This window comes from Streptopelia decaocto, assembly GCF_964273445.1.
Source record: "Streptopelia decaocto genome assembly, chromosome: 26".
Lineage (NCBI taxonomy): Eukaryota > Metazoa > Chordata > Aves > Columbiformes > Columbidae > Streptopelia > Streptopelia decaocto.
The window spans coordinates 978,951-999,459 of record NC_138681.1 but is presented as its reverse complement, the minus strand read 5'-3'; the positions used below and the strand labels follow the sequence as shown (position 1 = coordinate 999,459).

General features: G+C 69.4%; 2 protein-coding genes across 2 annotated transcripts; one reads left to right on the top strand and one right to left on the bottom strand.

Moving 5' to 3' along the window:
• Nucleotides 1–8,307: 8,307 nt before the first annotated feature.
• On the bottom strand, nt 8,308–16,234 carry THBS3 (thrombospondin 3). Its single transcript, XM_082073368.1, has 23 exons — nt 16,046–16,234; nt 14,767–14,973; nt 14,339–14,595; nt 14,135–14,237; nt 13,871–13,897; nt 13,506–13,588; nt 13,346–13,397; nt 13,118–13,266; nt 12,833–12,973; nt 12,640–12,717; nt 12,395–12,547; nt 12,179–12,289; nt 11,988–12,095; nt 11,667–11,826; nt 11,438–11,556; nt 11,266–11,318; nt 10,872–11,065; nt 10,625–10,803; nt 10,461–10,509; nt 10,089–10,285; nt 9,842–10,014; nt 8,807–8,946; nt 8,308–8,611 (listed from the first exon to the last, which is right to left on the bottom strand). Exons 1-23 carry the CDS (start codon nt 16,140–16,142, stop codon nt 8,553–8,555), a joined length of 2,889 nt encoding a protein of 962 aa, XP_081929494.1. The 5' UTR covers nt 16,143–16,234; the 3' UTR covers nt 8,308–8,552.
• A 584-nt stretch (nt 16,235–16,818) lies between these two features.
• MTX1 (metaxin 1) lies at nt 16,819–20,109 on the top strand. The gene is made up of 8 exons (XM_082073369.1): nt 16,819–17,435; nt 17,530–17,599; nt 18,368–18,447; nt 18,556–18,648; nt 18,909–19,091; nt 19,207–19,283; nt 19,523–19,677; nt 19,752–20,109. The coding sequence occupies exons 1-8, from the start codon at nt 17,184–17,186 to the stop codon at nt 19,976–19,978; spliced, it is 1,137 nt and encodes a 378-aa protein (XP_081929495.1). The 5' UTR covers nt 16,819–17,183; the 3' UTR covers nt 19,979–20,109.
• The last annotated feature ends 400 nt before the right edge of the window (nt 20,110–20,509 follow it).

Here is a 20,509-nt window from a genome sequence, read left to right as displayed (position 1 = left end):
AGCTGCTGTAGTTTCTCCTGGGTTCTGTTACATTTGCTGTATTTTCATGGTTTCCTACAATAAACTGCAACGCCAGACTCCTCCGGGGATGCACCACGGGGGGCTGGGGGGCCCGGGGGGTGCCCATTGCCAAGGCCATTGGCCAGGGCTGTCCCTTGGGCCAGGGCCAGCAGGGATGGGCTGGGGCGGCGTTGACGTGTCACTCGCTGCCACGTGGCCGCTGCCACCCTGTCCCCACATATCGGGGTCCTCCTGGGTCGGGACCCCACCCATGGCATTACTGGGGGTCCCACGGCGCTTCTGGTCCAGCCTGGGGGGGCTATTTGGCGCTGGAGCATCCTTGGGGTGGGTAACGTGGGCTGGACCCCCCCACCCGGGTACCCCCATCCTGTGGGGCAGGTGGAGGAACCACATGTGGGCATTCCCCCCCCACGCTGGTTCCTGTCACCGGGTGACACCGGCTGCTCCGTTGGGAGCCGGGGGGGCCGGGTTGGGTCCCTGCAAACAGGCGGCTCTTTGTAGGGCCCAGCCCAGGCGCTGGTTTCGATTCCTGGGGGCCCTGCCCAGGGTGGGGGGGACAAACACAGCCCTGCCCAACCTGGTGTGGCAGCAGCCCCACGGCTGCTTGGGGGGTGGTGGGATGTGACACTGACACCGTGACACCGTGACACCGACCCCTCCCTGCCCACCTCCTGCCTGATTTCCATCCTTCCCCCCCAGGCGCACCCCAAAGCAAATAGAGGACCCCCCCCAAACCGCAGCCACCCCTGGGGCTTGTGTCACCTCCTGTCACTGGGCAGCCCCCCCAGCCCCTCATTCACACTCTGGTGTGGCCCTGGCACCTCCTGGGGTCCCTGGCACCCAGTGTAGCCACGTTCCCCGCCCCGTGCCCACGTTCGGTGGCCAAAGCCCCCCCAGGCACGCGTGCGGTGCCAGGGCTGGTTCCGGCGCTGGCTCCGTGCCCGCGCTCACGCCACCTTTATGGGGGGGGAGTTTCATTTCCTTGTTTTGCTGCTTTTCACCCATTGCCAGAAACCCTCCCAGCGCCCGGGACACGGCCGCGTGTGTCACCAACCAACACGCGCCCTTTACGGGACTTGCCCGCGGATTTATGGCACCATTGGCACCTTTCCGTGCTGCCGTGGGACAAACGGTTGTGTTGAACGAGACGTGTTTGCTCATGAGACAGCACGGGGTGGGAGCGAGAGGGACCAGCCAGACACGGTCACGCCCGAGGGACACGGGAGGGTGACATGGGATGGGGACGCAGGGGACGGGGACGCAGGATGGGGGTGCAGGGGATGGGGATGCAGGGGATGGGGACACGCAATAGGGACACACGGGAAGGGGACGCACGGGATGGGGACACAGGGGGTGGGGATGCAGGGGGTGGGGACGCAGGGGACACATGGGACGGGGATGCAGGGGACACATGGGACAGGGACACATGGGATGGGGATGCTGGAGACGGGGACGCTGATTGTAGGTACAACACCAGCAAGTGACAAATACCCCCAGCACACACCCAAGCTTGAGGAACAGGAGTGTGTGTCCCCCCCCCGAGAGCCAAGACCACCCGCCCGGGTGACACCCACACTGGGGACACCCCACCGGCCACCGGGGACTCACCCGGTGTCACCGCAGCCCCGTGGGACACGGCGCCCGCCTGCGCTCACCCGTTTATTGTGCAATGCGATAAATACAGCCCGTGCGCAGACCCGGCACCCGCCGAGCCCGGTGCCGTCCCCCCAAAAAGATACCGCTAGAAAATAACATCACAACGAAGACAATGGGAATCCCCGGGGCGAGCGCAGGGGGCACGAGCCCTTGTCCCCCCCGCATCTTTGTTCATCCAGTTCTGTCATGCGCACGAATGCGGCTGCTCCAGAACCGTCCAGCTCCCGCTGCCCGCGGCGAGGGGCTGAGCGGCGCCGGGGGGACCTGCCGGCGGCTGGTGCTGTGTGTCCCCCCCCAAAAGAACCAGGGGCCGTGACTGCCCCCTCCCCTCCGTCCCGGCGCATCCTCAGAGGTTGTCGGAGCCGGTGGAAGGGTTGGTGTAGGTGAAGGTACCGGTGCCCCCGCCATTGCTACCGGCTACCTGGGGTGGGATAGCAGAGGGGGTGTCAGAGCCACGCCGAGCCCCCCCAACACCCCCACTGTGGGTTCCCGCTGTGCCCAACCACGGGCACCCCGAGCCCCCCCCGAAAAGTCCCTGACCATGTTCTCTCTTCCTGGGCGATAAGCTCGCCCAACAAGACCAAAGGCAAATATTTACCCAGGCCCCTGGTATTTGAACAGGGTGAGCAGCTTCACACGGAGCCAAGCAGCTGGATGCGGCCCCCGCCCACGGCACCGGCACACGGCGGGGTGCAGCGCACCGGGGGGACGCGGGCACCCCCCAAACCGCCGCCTCGCCCGTGGAGCCGCGTCTTGGCGTGTGCGGCAGCTCCGGGTGGCACAGCCGCGATTTCAGTGCGGGATACGGGGGGGAGGATTTGGGGATCACCCCCTCCCCAAGTTCCACCTGCACCCCCTGGTTCTAACCCCCGGGAAAAGGGGGAGCAGCTGCCCAAGGTCACGGGCGGCCCCCGGAGCCGGGACGGCTCTGCCAGCGCCGGCCGGACGCTCAGCACCGCGGCTCCATCCAGGCGTGAATGTGACACGGCCGGGAGGGGACCGGTGTGGGACGGGCACCCGGGGCCACCGTCCCCTGCCCCCCTGGCTCCGTTAGCCATTAACCCGCAGGGCAAGGGACCTGCCCAGCTACCAGAAACACCTGCTCCTGCACCCAAAGCACCTTCCCCTGCACCAAAAGCACATTCTCCTGCACCAAAAGCACCTTCTTACCCAAAAGCACCTTCTCCTGCACCCAAAAGCACCTTCTTACCCAAAAGCACCTTCCCCTGCACCCAAAAGCACCTTCTTACCCAAAAGCACCTTCTCCTGCACCCAAAAGCACCTTCTTACCCAAAAGCACCTTCTCCTGCACCCAAAAGCACCTTCCCCTGCACCCAAAAGCACCTTTCCCTGCACCCAAAAGCACCTTCTTACCCAAAAGCACCTTCCCCTGCACCCAAAAGCACCTTCTTACCCAAAAGCACCTTCTCCTGCACCAAAGCACCTTCCCCTGCAACCAAAAGCACCTGCTCCTTCACCAAAGCACCTGCTCCTGAACCCAAAAGCACCTTCCCCTGCAGCAGCCGGGACACCAGGCACAAGCGCCCCCGGGGGGGTCTCACCTGGCTGTAGGGGTTGGGTTTGCCGGTGGGCGGCGCGTAGCGGCCGTGGCTCTGGTACGGCGGGTACTCGGCCATGGGGTTGTAGGAATCCTTGGTGCTGAGCAGGTCCAGCTTCCCGCGGCTTTTCCGGCGGCAGGTGCAGGTGGTCTGGGGGCGGGGAAGGGTCAGGGGCTGACGCCATGGGAACGGGGACAGGGACACACCTGGAGGAGCCGGATGGGACAGGGGGCTCACCATGAGGAAGCAGGTGAGGATGCTCAGCAGCAGCAGGATGGAGACCAGGACCAGCAGAGCAATGGCCCAGTCTGGGACCGCGGACGCCGGTGCTGGGGACGTCACCACCACAGTGCCTGCTAGAGGAACAGAGACGTGGCTGTGCCACAGAGCTGGGACACACAGCCCCGAGACACCCCCAGGACAGGGGGCAGTGCTGCCCACCGCTGGGAAACAGCCGGTTCTGGGCCCACCCCAGCGCCAAGGAGGGACAGTGGGGCGCAATAGCACTTGCAGACCCCCCAGCCCCCTCCATGGGGCTCCGTCCCCCCTCACACCCCCATCCCGAAGCTCCCGCTCACTCTGGATGTCAACGAGCTGCAGGTCCCCGATGAAGCCGTCCTGGTTCAGACTATTCCTCAGCTGCTGCTCCGCGGTGTCGCTGGTGACGGCGCCGTCGCCGTGCCCGAACACGAGGGTGGACTGTGCCCGCACCGAGCCTGGGCTGCCCGGGACAGGGGGGTCAGCGTGCGGATCGCCGACCCCCCCGGGGGCTCTGGTCACCCCGCCGGGACATCTGTCACCGGAGCCACCCACCCGCTCACCTGAAACGGAGCTCGCTGCAGCCCTTGTAGCTCTGCCGGAGCGCGCAGCCGGTGCAGCCAAACACGGATTCAAACTGCAACGAGACGCAGGGGTGACGGCCACGTCCCCAGCAGATGCCCCCTCCACAGACACCCCATCCCCGCGCCGGAGCAGATACTTTAATGGGGAGCCCTAATGGGAGGTGACTCCTTCCCAGTACAGCCTGGGGGGGTTCGCTGGCCCAGCGCGGCGCTGGGACTCACCATGGTCAGGACGCTGTAGCTCAGGCTCCGGTAATCCCTGGACGTGGGGTCCCGCAGGCTCTCGTTGAAGCTCCTGTTGAGGATGCGGAAGGACAGGGGGACGGGGACGAGCAGCTGGACGGTGGTGGGAAGCAGAGCTGCGGTTTTGCTGGGGCTGGGGCCGCTGCTGCTGCCCGGCACAGCCGGGGGGGTTTGCCCGGCAGCCGTGCTGCCCTGAGCGGTGACAGCGGTTTGCTGGGTGGGGACAACCTGGGCGCTGCTGCTCCCGTTGCCTCGAGCGCTGGTGATGGGGATCCCCGTGCCAGCGCCCGTGGGGAAGGTGGGGACCACGGGGCTGCTCCGGGGTGTGCTGCTGTTCGAAACGGGGATCCAGCCATTGCCGCTGTCGGTGCTGTTGGCAGAGCTGGGCAGCGCGGTGCTCTTGGCCGTGACCTTGTCTGTGGAGCTGCTGCCGGACTGGAAGCTGGTGGTGTTGCCTGTGGCGGGGACGACCGTGGCGCGGGAGGAGATGGAGGTTTGGGTCTCGTTGCCGATGGTGTTTTTGGAGATGGTGACGTTGGGAGCAGCGGTCGCGGGCGTGGTGGTCGTCTCCGTGGTGGTGGTGTCGGTGGTGGTGGTGTCAGTGGTGGTGGTGTCGGTGGTGGTGGTGTCGGTGGTGGTGGTGTCGGTGGTGGTGGTGTCCGTGGTGGTCGTCTTGGTCGTGGTGGTCTGGGTGATGTTTACGGCACCCGTGCCTAAAGGCAACACCGGAGTTGGCAGCTGGGGCTGCAGCGCCGCTTTGGGAAGGTTTTCCGCAACGCGGCTCTTTGGCTGGATGCCACAAGGCACCGAGAAGCAGCGGGAGCTGATCACCGGCACCTCCACGAGGCCAAGACCCTCAGGAATACCCCACCAGGGGGGTTTGTGCTGGGCACACGTGGGTCCGGGTGGTGCCGCCCGGGCAGCTGGTACTGGCTCCATGCCCATCCCTGCAGACCCCAAGGGGCCCTGGCAGGCTGGGGGGCTCAGCCACAACCCCCCACCCCGATAACACCCGCGGGGGGCTGGGCTGGGGGGGGTGCCACCCGCGCCCCCCCGGACCCGCACGGCTGGGCTGCCGGCCAGCACGGGCGGCTCCCGGGCGCTTTCCCAGCGGGTGCCGCGGCGCTGGAGCAGAGCCCAGGGTCCGAATGGCCCTGCCGGGACACACCTGCATACCGGGCTGCGAGCCCCGGGCGCAGCGCGCTCCGGCTGGCCCCGGCACAGCCCGCTGCCCGGCCGCGGCCGATCCCCTCGGACACGGCTAAAAGGAGCCATGGTCACCACAAGGTCCCCAGCTTGTGGCTTTGCTGCAGATAATCAAGCTGGCATTCTGCACCCCAGGACTGGACCAAACAAGATGGCAATGTCCCTGCCGCCCCTGTGCCACCAGCTCTGGTGTCCCCCCGTCCCAGCTTAGAAAGCCCAGGGGACCCCCCTCCTGTCCACTTGCCCCGTCACCTCCCCACTAGCCCAAGTCCCAGCGTGGGGTCCCACCGGCCCCTGTCCCTCACCTGCACCCAGCGCCAGCACCAGCAGGAGGGTGGTGAACGCCATGGGGGTCATCCCGGGGGGGTCCCGGTGCCTGTCGGGGCCCTGCGGTGGCTGCTCTCCCGTTACCGGCGGCGCGCGCTGTGATCTGGGGCGCGGGAACTGGCGGCTCGGCAGCGGCGGGAGCTTTATAGAACACCTGGCGCAGGTGGGGAGGCCCCACCCCACCGCTGGCCCCGGGACGGGGGGGTCCTTCCGCCCCGCTTGGCACATGGCGCAGGGGCGCCGCCTCCCGACGGGGCACCCGCAGCATCCTTCCCCATGGGTGGGGTCCCCCCTGCTCCCCCGGCTTGGGGGGACACTGCCGGCAGCGTCACTGCGCCATGGGTGGGGGCAGCTTTGGGGGGGGTGCGGGGAAGGGACAGCAGGTGGGTGTCCCTGGGCAGGGGTGAGGGGCAGAATGTGGCCCCCCTGCAGGCTGAGCCCTCAGCCGGGATTTCGGGGGGAGCACGGGGTGGGGACGGAGCCCCCCAGCCCCTCCCTCGGGGGGGCCTCATTCTCCAGCTCAGCCTGTTAATCATTACCGGCCGGCCATTGCCTCGCCCTGCACTCAAATAAACACCGGTGATCCCCCCCCGAAATGCTTACGTAGGTGGGGCCCAGGGCCCCACAAAATCCCAGTATACCCCAGTAAGCAGGTGCCAGGCCGCCCCCAGGCACAAGACTGAGGAGGTGGCCCTCAGGTGGCCCCAGCCCCAGCTGATGCCCAGCGCCGAGCTGGATGCTGATGCTCCAGCCCAGAGGTACCAGGTGCCACCCGTGCCAGGGCGTGGAGCCCCCGTCCTCCCCGGTGACACGTGCTCCTGGCACGACCGGACACCGGCCGTTCCGGTCCCTCCCTGCCCTGCAGCAGAGCCCCGATCCCTGGGGAGGGCCCCAATTCCTCGGGAGGGCTTGGCGGGGGCCCCCCGGGTCCGGCATCCTGGCCGGATGGAGCTGAACTGCCACCCCAGCCGTGCCGGGGGGTTCCGAGGGAGCAGAGGGGAGGGGACCCTTGGTGACGCAGGGATGGGCAGCCTGGTTGTCGGTGTGGGCACGATGGGACTCAGCTGCACCCAGTGCCCCAGTGGGTGCAGAGTTTTGGTGCTGGGCAAGAGGAACACAAGCAGGCAGCTCCAGGTCAATATGAGCTCCCCGAAGCCCCCCAGCCGTGGGGAAGCGCAGCTCCCGCACACTGTGACGGGTGTACCCGCCACCCTCGCTCGCTTTACCGCATCCTCCCGCACCCACCACGTTCTGCTCCCCGTGGCCACCCCGGGATCCCGGCTGCCGTCCCACACTGGTGATGCAGCTCCCGGCCTGTGTCCCCAAGAGCCCCCCCAGCCTGCTCAACGCCGCGGTTTAAGGTCGGCAATACTTCCCGTAGCAGAAACCCACCGAAAAAACACGCTGCGTGGGGGAGCTGAGGGACAGGAAGGGGCCGGACACGCAGAACAGCGTCCCCCGAGGACACCCCAGCACCCGCCCTCCCGCGGCAACACCCCCGGGCCACCGGCACCGGGCTGGGGAAGCGTACCCGGCACCCACGCGTGTCCGCGGGGTTGAGCAGGACCGGGAGGGTCCCCGGCGGGGGGGTCGCTCCGTCCCCACGGCCCGTGCACGCGCGGCCGCGCCCCGCGCGCGCTCCCGCCCGAGCTGCGGCGCCCCCTGGCGGGCGCGGTGCCAACCCCAGCGCTGACCCCGCGCCCCGAGCGGCACCGGGAGCGGGGCCTCGAACCGGGGGGGTCGGAACGAGCCCCACCCCGCCTCGCCGCGCACCCCTCAAACGGGAGGAGCTCGGTACCGAGCGGTGATTTCACCTGCCCCGCCCAGTACCGCACAGGTGCGCCCCAGCGCCTCCGTGATTCCCCCGGTAACCCCCCCACGAGCAGCGCCCGCCCCATTCCCGCTGCGGCCCCGGGGCGAGAACGGGGAACGCACAACGTTCGCGCAAGCACCGGCACCGGGAGGGGCGGCCGCCGCGTTGCCCTTTTAAGAGAGGGGGCCCGGGGCCGCCGCGCCCATTGTCGCCGCCGCGGGGCAGGGGGGGCCGGGCCGGTGCCGGTGCCGGCCCCGCGCTCTCCGGGGCGGGGCGGGAGTTGGGATGGCGCGGGGGGGGGGGGGGCACATTCCGCCGCGTTGCCGGGACACCCGTTGCCATGGCGACCGGGCACTGCCGCCGGGGCTCGGCGCGCACCGCGCAGTTCCCACGGAACGGCCCGAGCGGCGGCGGCTCCGCTCCCTCCGGGGCGGCGGGAGGGACGGGATGCGGTGCAGTGTTGTGCTCTCGCCTACCAATATTGCACTCGTCCCGGCCTCCCGCCGCCCCGGGCTCCGCCGGTGGGACCGGCCCGGGCAGCGGGCTCCACCCCCCACCACCGCGACGACCACCGGGAGGACGGTGAAGGACGGAGCCGAGAGCACGGGGAGGGCGGGACCCCCCTTAGGAACCGGGCGCGCAGGCTAGAAAACACTTAAAACTTTATGGCCAGACTTCGGGCAGGGACCGCAGTACCGGGCAGCAGGGCGGGGGGGGCAGCCCCGCCACCCGCCCCGTTGCCGGCCGCAGGCGCCGGTTACCGGCAGTGCAAAGTCCGCGGGGGGCCGGGAGGGGGCCCGGCCGGGAGGGGCTGCAGGGCTCGGAGCGCCCTTGGGTGCCGCTGGTGCGGGGAGGCGGGGGGCGGTCCGCACCGGGCACGGCCGCTCACTCGCGTCCCTCCAGCAGGAACCGGCGGAAGGGCTCGAAGTCGGTGGGGATCGTGTCTGCGGGGCGAGAACGGGGTGGGGGCGTCAATAACCGGGGAGGGGCCAAGCCCCGGTAAAGCAAGAGAGCCCCCCAAGCCCCCGGCCGAGGACCGACGGACCGACCCCCGCAGCAGGGGCGACGGGGGAAGATGCTCCGTGAGCCCCCGGCCCGGGGCGGCCCCGGTGTCCCCGCGGGGGGTTCCCGGTGCTCACCGTTGCAGCGGTACTGCAGGTTGGACCAGATGATGTTCTCCTGGGAGAAGCAGAAGACCCCCAGCCGCCCCCCGCGCATGGTGGTGTCGATGATCACCCCGGAATCAGCCACCAGCTGCGGGCCCTCGTACAGCCGCACCCTGCGGGGGCAGGAAAACGGCCCGACCCGGGGGGGTCAGCGGGGGACCGGGACCCCCACCGGGGTCAGCACCGGGCATCCCGTCCCGGGAATGGGGTGGGGGCACCGGGCTGGGAACGGGGCATCCCGTCCCGGGGTAGGATGGAGACACCGGGCTGAGAACGGGGCATCCCGCCGGGGTTGGACCCCCGGACCGGCCCCCCCCCCCGCGCCGTGGCCGGGATGGAGCCCCCCGCGCCGCCCCCGTCCCGGCCCTGCCGCTTTTGTGGGGCGTTTTGCATGTGAAAGGCGCCGGCGGCCGGCGGGGTCGCCATGGCGACGGGACAATGGCCGCGGGGGCCCGGCGGGGCGGACGGGCCCGGCCTGCGGAGCCCCCCCCAACCACCACTGCCGCCCCGACGGGATCCTTAAAGGGGAAACGCTCCCGAGGCCGCACCCGGCGCTGGACCCCCCCCCACGGCCGGCATCCCCCCTCTGGGGTGGTCCCACCGGGGCTGGACCCCCCCCCACGGCCGGCATCCCCCCTCTGGGGTGGTCCCACCGGGACTGGACCCCTCCCCACGGCCGGCATCCCCCCTCTGGGGTGGTCCCACCGGCGCTGGACCCCCCCCCACGGCCGGCATCCCCCCTCTGGGGTGGTCCCACCGGGACTGGACCCCTCCCCACGGCCGGCATCCCCCCTCTGGGGTGGTCCCACCGGCGCTGGACCCCCCCCAGCCAGCATCCTCTCCCCCAGGGCTGTACCACACGAGGGCTGGTGGCACCATCCCCACTGAGGGGGACCCGCATCCCAGCAACTGCATCCCCCACTGGTGTGGTCCCACCCAGGCTGTACCCCCACCCAACCGCCACCATCCTCCCCATACTCCACGGCCCCCACCCCGGCCCCCGCTCACCTGATGTAGCCCACCTGGGGCCGGTGGGCCAGGTGCCAGCGGTAGGACGTCTTGTCCCTCCAGCCCACGTTGCGCGGGTCCTTCCAGAGCAGGCGGACGTGGTCGGGCGTGTGGCCCGTGTGCCACAGCGCGTTGCGCAGGTGCTCCCCGGGGCCCGTCGAGGATTTCACTGCCTGGGGGTGCACGGGGTGTCAGGGGGACCCGACCTGGGGGGCCTGAGCCAGCCCATGGGGTGATCAGCGCCCACCTTGAGCTGCAGCCCCGGCTCGGCCACGGCGCGGAACGGGGTGGCCTGCCAGTACGTCTGCTCCGTTTGCTTCCACATCACCACGTAGAAGCTGGCGCTGTCCTGGTAGCTGAAGATGAAGCCGGCGTAGTCATCGTCAGTGACGGTGTTGACGTGGAAGGTGCCCTCGAAGTCCACCCCGTTGAAGGCCGTGTAGCCTACGGGTGGGGAAACGCTGCGAGAAACCACCTCGCCCCGCACGGGACCCTGCACCCCAGCTCCCTCCAGCCCACCCTTCACCCCTTTGTGGGACAAAGAACCGGCTGTCACCCCCCCAGCGCAGGGGACAGGAGTAGGGGGCTGCCCCGCAGAGTCTGGGAGAGCATCTCTTACCAACAGCCAGCCCGGGGTCACTGTTCATGGTCTGCACGATCTCCATGCCCTGTGGGTGACAGCTGGGTGAGGGGCGTCCCCAGCACCCCCGGGGACCTCCCCGTCGCCCTCTGCTCCCACCCCAATAGCACAGTCCCCAGAAACACGGGGGGCAGCACCCACACCTGGTTGAGGACGACCCAGTTGGGATCGATCTGGGCGTCCCCCTCGGGGTCGAGGATGACGGTCTGGTAGGCGCGGAAGTCGGTCAGCGTCACCTCGGCGCTCTCGGGGCACGCGTCCAGCTGGTCCACCACCGTGTCGTTGTCGAAGTCCTCCTCGCACACGTCGCCCACGCCGTTCCCTGGGGACACGCACCCCGGTCAGGGCCGCGCTGAGCCCCCGCGGCTCCGCCTCCTGCCGGCTGCTCACCATCCGAGTCCTTCTGGTTGGGGTTCGGGATGAGGCGGCAGTTGTCTGGGCCGGGCGCCACGTAGTCGGGGATGCCATCGTTGTCGTCGTCGTTGTCACAGTCGTCCCCCAGCCCGTCGTTGTCCGAGTCCAGCTGGGAGCTGTTGGGGATCTCGGCGCAGTTGTCCTTGGTGTCCTGATGCCCGTCCCCGTCACTGGGAGCAAGGACAGGGTCAGAGTGGTGCCACAAACAAGGGACGTGTCCCTGTGTCCCGAGACCGTGTCCCAGCACCCTCCTGACCCTGAAGACCCCACTGTCCCTCCTCCCGGGCCCCCAAGCCGGGAACCCAGCTCAGCCCCAAAGAATAGGACGGGGAGGGATGGGGATGTGATGCTGCAGCAGAACAGTCCCCACCTGTCCTCATTGGTGTCACAGGTGTCTCCTACCAGGTCACTGTCCATATCTGTCTGGAGGAGAGCAGAGCCCTAGTTCAGCGGACACCCCAGGGCGAGGGGGCCCAGCCGTGCACAGGAGAACCCCCCACGTCCCCATCCACGCCCCCTCCCCAGCCTGGCCCCGGCCATACCTGAGTGGGGTTGCTCATTTCAGGGCAACTGTCACAGGCGTCCCCAACGCCGTCCTCGTCCCGGTCCGTTTGCAGAGGGTTGGGCACCTTGGGGCAGTTATCCAGCATGTTGGGAATCCCTGCAAGGATAGCGCGGGGTGGTGTCCTCGCCGTCCCCCCAGCCCGGTGTGGCAGCATCCCGGCTCCACGGGCACCCCCGGCCCCGCGCAGGCACCCGAGAGCCGCTCACCGTCCCCATCGATGTCATTGTCGCAAGCGTCCCCCTCGCCGTTGCTGTCCGTGTCCCGCTGGTCATTATTGGGCACGTTGGGGCAGTTGTCACAGGCGTCCCCAAAGGAGTCGGTGTCTGAGTTCTGCTGGTCCTTGTTGGGGAAGAGCCGGCAGTTGTCCTGCGGGGAAGGGGACAGAGATGCCTGTGCTGCGGTGGCCGCAGTCCCGCAGCTCCTCCGGCACACCCGGCGACACATCCCAGAGCCAGGAGAAGCATCTCGAGGGATTCGTCACCAAGCCAAAGCGTGTCCATCACGTCCCACCCTCCAAGCACAGTCACCTCCACGTTCTTGATGCCATCACCATCGGCGTCATCGTCACACTGGTCCCCGATGCCGTCGTTGTCGGCGTCCTCCTGCCCCGAGTTCGGTGTCAGGCGGCAGTTGTCCTGCAGGCACCGACGGCGTTAGAGCCGGGGAGGAGACGCAGCCCAGCACCCCGAGGATGCTGCCCCCGCTCCAGAACACCCACCTGCTTGCAGTGCTTGTTGTTATCGATGCAGGGCAGGGGCTCGTCCGGGTAGCCGTCGAGGTCTGTGTCCTGCCCGCACACGTTGCCGTTGCCAGCCCAGCCCACGTTGCACTGGAACAAGAAGAGATCAGGGGAAAGGCCCTGGAAGGACCAACCGCTGCCCCCGGTGATGCCCCCGCGCCCCCCGGCCTCGCTGTCCTCCCGTCCCCCGCTCACCGCACAGGAAATTTCACCGTTCCTCTCAAACACGCAGACGCCGTTGACGTCGCAGGGGTTGGAGGTGGAAGTGCTGCAGGATTTCTGCGGGATGCAGCCGGACGTTTGATTCCCCACAAACCCCGACTTGCACGGGCCACACTTGTAGGAGCCCTGGGAGAGAGACAGAGAGAGGGACAGGGGCAGCATTCGGGGAGCAGAGCAGCCCCAAGGGCCGGGCAGGGGAGCGGGGCAGCTCCGCTCACCAGCGTGTTGGTGCAGATGGAGTTGGGGTCGCAGCCGCCGTTGTTCCCGTCGTTGCATTCGTCAATATCCGTGCAAACCTGCGGGCGGCGCGGCAGGAATGGTCACCCAGGAGCTTTCCCTGCCTGCAGCTCTGCCCGGGAAAGGCGCCGTCCCCTGGCACCCCACTCGGGGACCCCACGGCACCGCGCTCACCTGCTTGCTGGCCCTCGCGTAGTCAGCCCCCACGCCCGAGACGGTGTTGCCGCGGTAGCCGCGGGGACAGGGCTCGCAGCGGAAACCGGGGGCTGTGTTGATGCACTTGGAGCCGGGGAAGCAGGGGTTGGCATGAGCGCACTGTGGCACAGGGACAGAGAAAGGCTTCACCCTCCACACCACGGTGCCCACCACCCCGGGGTGTCTCACCAGGGCCCTTCCCTGGCTTGTGGATGCTCTGGGGCTCGGGCATTACATGCTGACCCAAGCGCAGGAGCTGCCCACCTCATTGATGTCGGCGCAGTGCGTGCCGTTGCCCTCCAGCCCTGGCGGGCACGGCCCGCAGCGGTACCCGGGGTACTCGTACGTCTCCATGCAGTCCACGCCGCTGAAGCAGGGGCTGGGGTTGCAGCGGGATCGGTGCTCGTGGAAACCTGAGAAGGGCCGGGCAGGGGGTGAGACGGGACATCCCTGGGTCCCCCGAGGTGGGAGCAGAGCTTTGCCGGCACTCACCGCAGACCTGGCACTCCATGATGGTGTTGCGGATCAGAGACATCTCCTTCACCTGTGAGGCAGCACAACGTGGAGCATCAGGGGGATGCGGTTTACTGGCTGGCACCCGCTCTTGGGCAAGTCCAACCCAGGGAAAGCCGACGCTGCCCCACCGCCTCACCTGGTCCCTAATGTCTTCTCGCAGCTCGGTCAGGACCCGGTTGAAGAGCGTCAGCTGCGTGACCAGTGCCTTGGTCTGCTCGCCTGCCAGGAGCACAGAGGACAAGGTCAGCGCCAGGATAGATGCAGCATCCTGGTGGCGGTGGCTGGGGGCTGCTCTGCCCCCCAGCACCAAACCAGGAGGGCAAGACAGTTGACTGTCCTTCCTCATCCTCCCCGGTCCACACAGGACCCTTCCCCTGCAGCGCACCCCGTGTCCCTGAGTCCACCCCACCCTGGGGCGCTGGGACAGGCTTTTCTGCTTTTTCTGCCCCAAATGTCTCCATCACCTTGGCAGGTGAAAGGGCGAAGCAGAAAGGGACTTACCCAGGATGGAGGTCAGCACGCTTGTCACTGCAAGGGGAGAGACAAGGTATTACTGAGCGCTGACCCCGAAGCCCAGCAGCGTCACCTTGCGTGGCTGCTCCTGGTCAGGGTGCGCACAGGGGATGCAGGAGCGGGAGAGGCAGGAGCCCTGCTCTGTGCAACGAGCCGCCACCTCCCACCCCGACACGCACGTAGCACGCGTGGGTGACCCCGTGAGCCCCCTGCGTTGTCCCTGCTCGGCGCAGGGTGCGGATGTGCTGTCACCTGCACTGTGAATGGACTCGTCTCCTTGGAAAGGGCACTCGCTCAGGGCCCCGACGCGGCTCATGGACCCTCCCAGGATCAGCTTCATCGACTCCACGAACCCCTGATGTACAAGGGGAGATGAAGTCAGCCGCGGAGGGCTCTGCCTGTCCCTGAGGACACGGGGGGGTGCGTATGATCCCCCCAGGGGGTCCTGACACTCACCTGCATCCTCTGGTACGCCTTCTGCCCCGTGCGCACCTCGATGGACTCCACCTCTGCCAGGGGGATCTCGGACAGCTCGGGCAGCCCCACGCTGGAGTCCATCTGCTTGCAGTCGACGTAGAGCTCCACGCTCAGCATGTCCCCACGCAGCCCGCTCAGGCGCACGATGATGCTGTGGCTCTGCCCGTCCGCCACCTGCGCGTGCTGCAGGTTGACCGAGTGCAGCTTGTTGTCTTCCCGCAGGTAACGCACCAGGACTGCGGAGGAGCGAGAAGGGGACGTCACCTCTGTCCTCCAGCAGCCCCTGGGGACCCCGGTGCACCCGCCGCTCTCCCCAGTGGGCCCCATGGATGGCAGGAATTTGGTCCCTGTCTCTGAGCATCACGGTAAGACCGGAGCCAGCACATGCCCATACAACAGACACCCACCTTTGTTGATTTTTCCCACCACGGAGACCTCCAGCCACTTCGTGTTGTCCTTCTTGGAGTAGAGGCCAAAGAGGGTCCCCCCCTGCTTGGGGGGCAGGCGGAAGGTGGAGAGGAGGTAAACGTCATTGACGGTCAGGAGCTCCATCCGGATCTTGTGCGTGATGCTGGCCATCTGCCGGGCCTCGCTCACCATCAGCAGGTCAATGACTGCGGGAGCGAGCGCGGGGGTCACATCCTGCCCGGCAGCTGCAGGAACCCGGAGATGCCCGGTCCGGGGCACCGCGACCCGGCCCACCGAAAACCCCCCCAAGGGCAAAGGGGGAGTCCCTGGATGACCGGGACCCCGGTCGGGGGGGAACGGGGAAGCCCCGAAAGCTCCGAGCCCCGCCCAGCCGCGGCCCCGCGCGGTGGCGCTCCAGCACCGGCACCGCCGGGAGGGACCCGCGGAGCCCCCGCCACCGGCGGGACCGGCGGCTCAGCGGGGTCCCGGCCCGGAGCCTGCCCTGCTCCCCACCTCTGCACCCGGCATTTCCCCGCGGGGGCGGCCGCGAGCATCCCGTTCGCTGAGAGAACCGGTCCGGCCCCGTGGGATAGCGGAGGGGAGGACGCTGCTCGCGTGGAGCTGCGGGGGCAGCGCGGAGCGCCCCCGGTCCAGGTCCCGGTGGACGCCGCGGAGCAAAAACCGCGGCCGCCCCGTTAAGACGCAGCGGGACCGGGAGCCCTTGCAGGGTCTGCACGGCCGTCGGCACCGGCCCGGGGCGCTGCGGGGAAGCACGGAGAGCCCGGTCCCGCCGCTGCACCGCTGCCCGCCAGCTCCGTGCAACCGCACCGGGCAGACCGGGAGGAGTCCCGGTCCCGCAAGCCCCATCCGCGCACCGCGGCCCCGGGAGCCCCCGCTGACCTCCCGCCGCCCCGAGCCGACTTCAGGACCGGTGTCCAGGCGTGGCTGTGTGTCCCTGCCCCGAGCTGCCCCCGGGCACAGCCGACCCTGGGGGGTGCCGGCGGCCGCCCCGAGCTCCGGGGATGAATGTCCCTCTGTCCCCTGCTGTCCGCAGCCCGGGTGCCAGACCTCCCAGGGCGAGCAGAGCCGCTGTCAGCCGCCCCAAGCTGGGCAGCGGGACAGCAGAGCGGGGCCGGGGCTCCCCAGCTGGCGGCAGCGGGACCAGGGGGACTCCAGCCGTCGCCTCCCGGTTGGCAACGAACCGGGCGCCCCGTCCGCCTCGCCCCGTCGGGGCCGCCCCGCCGCCGCCCCGGGGCCCGGCCCGGCAGCAGCCCTTACCTTGCAGCCCGTGACGAGCCGCCCCGGCGGCGCCCAGCAGGAGCAGCGCCAGCAGCGCACCGAGCGCCGGGCCCCCCGCGGCCGCCGGTACCCCCATGCCGCCGGTGCCGCCGGTGCGGAGCGGAGCGCGGCGGGGCGGGGTGGCGCGAACGGGGAGGGGCCGGCGCTGCCGGCGAGGAGGAAACAAAGAGCCGTCAATCACGGGCGCGCATCCCCGGGACCCCGGCGGGCGCTCGGCCGCGGCGACCCGGCCGCGGCCCCGGCGGCGGAGAGGAGCGGGGCGGGGCGCGGCGCGGCGCACCGAGCCCGGGGCTGCGGGCGACCCACCGGCCGCCCTGGCACTGCCCGCCTCTGGCGCAGCTCCCGCTCACAGAAATTGAGTGTGGCAGGCGCCGGTTCACCGGGAGGTCAGGCAGTCTGGGGCCGCCTTCTTGCGAGCTAGAGCCGCCCCAGCAGCGCCGGAGCATCCCAGCCCAGGAGAGCCAGGAACCGCCACCGGCAGCCGAGGGTGCGGGGATGCTTTGGCAGGAGTGCCCCGCGGTGAGCTGCCAACCCCCGGGCCGGGCGGCGCTCCCCGGGGCGGGCGGACCCCCCGGGGCAGGCGGTGATCCCGGTGCGGGAGAGGAGCGAGGAGAGCCAGCCCGCCTGGAGAGCGCTCAGCAGCATAAATCAGCGCCGGGATCCGGCCCAACTCCCGGAGCAACACCATGAGCTCATCCCGGGAACTCCTTCCCCTCCGCCCCGGGCAGCGGGGAGGGGGAGCGGCGGCACCGCTGGAGCCCCCGCCGTGGCTCTGGGCGGCGGTGGCAGCGCGGTGCCCCGCGGGCAGCGCCCGAGCCCGCCCGTTGCCACCGGAGCCAGCCCGGGGATGCTCGGACCGGTCGAGCCGTTTTCCCGCTGAGCACCGGCCAAGGCGGGCGGGCGGCCCGCGGTGTCCCGGTTGTGTTTACTCCTGTTTCCCCGGGCTCCATAACAACGGAGGGGGCGGGGGGGCGCCCCAGCCCCGTTCCCCCGGCTCCAGCTCCGCGCCAGCGGCTCAACGCACGCCAGCGACCCCGGGTAACGGCGGGTAACGGAGCAGGGGGGCCGGTCCCCAGCCGCGCAGCGGGAGTTTTCTCTCCGCCCCTGTTTTCAATCCATGGAAACACGCGGAGCGGGTCCAGGGACCCGCCAAGCGCAGCCCCCCCCGCCCGGAGAGTCCGCTGAGCCCCGGAGCGGCCCCGGGGCCGCTGCCGCGGGAGCCGCCGGTGCCGCCCCGCGGTGGGGGCGGGCGGAGCCGGGCCCGTGTGGTTCCGGGTCGGGCGGGAAGATGGCGGCGCCCATGGAGCTGTTCTGCTGGACCGGGGGCTGGGGGCTGCCCTCGGTGGACCCCGATTGCCTGGCCGTGCTGGTGAGCGGCGGCGGGAGCGGGGCGGGGAGCGGCGGGGCCGGGGCCGGTGCGTCCCGTCCGGCCGAGCCCCCGCTCGCCTTCCGCTCTCTTGCAGACGTACGCGCGGTTCACGGGGGCACCGCTCAAGGTGCACCGGGTCACCAGCCCCTGGAGAAGCCCCTCCGGTAAGGGCCGCCCCCCCGCACCGGGGATACCGGTACCGGCCGGCAGCCGGGACTGCGCAACGCTGCACCCCGGGAGCACCCCCTGCCCCACTGCGAACCACATCACCCCATTGCACCCCTCTGCTCCGTGGCGCACCCCCTGCCTCTTTGCACCCCCCACCTTGTGCTGTTGCCCATCCCTTGCACCACTGCACCCTCTTCACCCCATTGCCCCCCACTGCACTCCTCCCTCACCCCATTGCACCCCAGTGCACACCTCCTCCACCCTATTGCATCCTCCTCACCCCATTGCACCCCAATGCACTCCCCTATCACCCCATTGCATCCCCCTCCCTCACCCCATTGCACCCCACTGCACTCCCCTCTCACCCCATTGCATTCCCCTCACCCCATTGCACCCCACTGCACTCCCCCGTCACCCCATTGCATCCCTCTCGCCCATTGCATCCCTCCCACCCCATCACACCCCCTCACCCCATTGCACCCCACTGCACTCCCCCCTCACCCCATTTTATCCCCCTCAGCCCATCGCACCCCCCCCGCCCCATCTCACCCCCTCCAAGCCATCGCCCCCCCCACGTCCCGTCGCACGCAGCTTCATCCTCTCGCCCGTCACTGAGTCCCCCGGCCCCATTTTCTGCACCCCCCACCCCGCCACATGCGCCTCTGCCTTGTGCTCCCTCTGCCAATCGCGGGGTCCCCTCACCCCAGCACAGCCCCCCCGCACCGGTGGCACCGCCGCCCACAGCCCCGTCCCCCCGCCCGCAGGGTCCCTCCCTGCGCTGAAGACGCGGGACAAAGGCACCATCTCCAAAACGCAGCAGATCATAACCCACCTCAGGAAACAGGTACGGGGGGGGCGAGGGGCACCCCGCCCCAGGCTGGGGGGCGCTGGGAGAAGAAGGGGCGCTGTCGTGGTTGCCCAATAATTCCCGACCGGATCATGGCCATTGCAGAAGTATAACGCCGACTACGACCTCTCGGCCACGCAAGGCGCGGACACGCTGGCTTTCGTGTCCCTGCTGGAAGAGAAACTGCTGCCGGTGCTGGTGAGCATCCCATGGAAAAACATCCGAGGGGGGGACACGGGGAGGTGGCCGGATATCCCCTTTGGAGGGGTGCTGGTGGGCTCCGGCATGCACCCACCAGAAAGTGCTGCAGGCAGCAAAGTCCTGGGGACGTGGAGCATCGGGCGCAGGGATCAGGGCGCCGGGGGTCGTGCAGCCAGGGCGGGGGTCTGGGCTCCACCGTGGTGCTGCGGGGACGCCGGCCCTGCCGTGGCCCGGGCACGGATTGTCCCCCGCTGCAGATCCACACGTTCTGGGTGGACGCGAAGAACTACGTGGAGCACACGCGCAAGTGGTACGCGGAAACCGTCCCCTTCCCGCTCAACTTCTTCCTGCCCAACTGCATGCACAAGCGGCACGTGGAGCGGCTGCAGCTTCTCTGGGGAGACGGCTACATGGAGGACGAGGAGAAGCTGGAGAAGGAGGTGAGGGGAGGTGGTCTGGGCGCGGCGGGGCCCTGGTGGGGCGCAGGGCTCGCCCGGCTGAGCGCCCCTTGCCCTTGGTCTGCGGGGTGGGTGACAACCCTCTGTCCTTCGGCAGCTCTACCGGGACGCTCGGGAATGCCTGACGCTCCTGTCCCAGCGCCTCGGCTCCCAGAAGTTCTTCTTCGGAGACTCGTAGGTGGCTGTAGGGCCAAAAGGTGCTCGGGGGCACCAGAGCCCCTGGCAATCGTGGTGGAATGTGGGGAAGCCGCAGCAAACATGCGGGATGGGATCGTCCTGCTGCTCCCGTCCTCACCGGGGGGGCTGAGGACCCTCTGGAGGAGGATGGGCTGGGGGTGGCCGCGGCGTCCGGGTGGCTTTGGGTGGTGACAGCGGGACGAGGGACCGTGCCCAGCGCAGCCTCTGTGCCCCAGGCCGGCCTCCCTCGACGCCTTGGTCTTCAGCCGCCTGGCGCCGCTCCTGAAGGCCAAGCTGCCCAACGGGAAACTGCAGCAGCACCTCAAGTCCCTGCAGAACCTGTGCAACTACTGCACCTCCATCCTCAGCCTCTACTTCCCCTGGGACGGAGGTGAGATGTGACCCCCCCCCCCGCCTCGCCCCGCGGTGACCCATCCCCATGCACACCCCGCTCTGTGCCCCCAGGTGACCCCCCGGCCGGCGCCCCGCGGACCGTGGGTGCCGAGGGCGGCGAGGCGGAGGACGAGCCCCACAAACGGCGCAACCAGCTGCTGTCGGTGGTGGTGGGGCTGGCGGCCATGCTGGCCTACGCCTTCCTGAGCGGCATCGTCTCCATCCAGCGCGGCAGCGCGGGGCCGGCTGCCCGCCAGCCCATCGCCATGGAGGAGGAGGAGGAGGAGGAGGAGGAGTGAGGAAGAGCCGCCCAGTGCTTCCTCCCCTGCTCCCTTGGGACTGTTTTTACACCGTGAGCCCGGCAGCATCTCTCCGCGTCCCGGCGGGAATCGCAGCCCTCGCCACACCAATAAACCTCCCCCTGTCTCCACTGGCACCCTCGTGTCCTCCCAGCCAGCTCAGGGCTCTTCCCAGTTGCCCAGCTGGAGCGCTGCCCCTTGCCCACCCCGATCCCGCACCAGCGGCTCTGCCGCCACCACAGGGCTCCCTGGGGACAGGGTGAAGGGGACACCCACTGGTTTGCCATCCTAAAACCATCTGTGGGCATCTCAGCAGAACCCCCCATCCCTTTTCCAGCAGCTGGGGGGGCCGAGCCCTCCGCTGTTCCCCTCTGCAGCATCCCTACCCTCCTGTTGTGGGGCAGAGCAGCCACCAGGTCCCGTGGGGCTGGCGTCCCCCACGGCCTCTCTGCCGCCAGCCCCGTGTCCCCGAGAGCCGCGGCACAGCCAGAACCAGCAGCACAACCAGCAGCTCCTGGGCAGGATGCAACC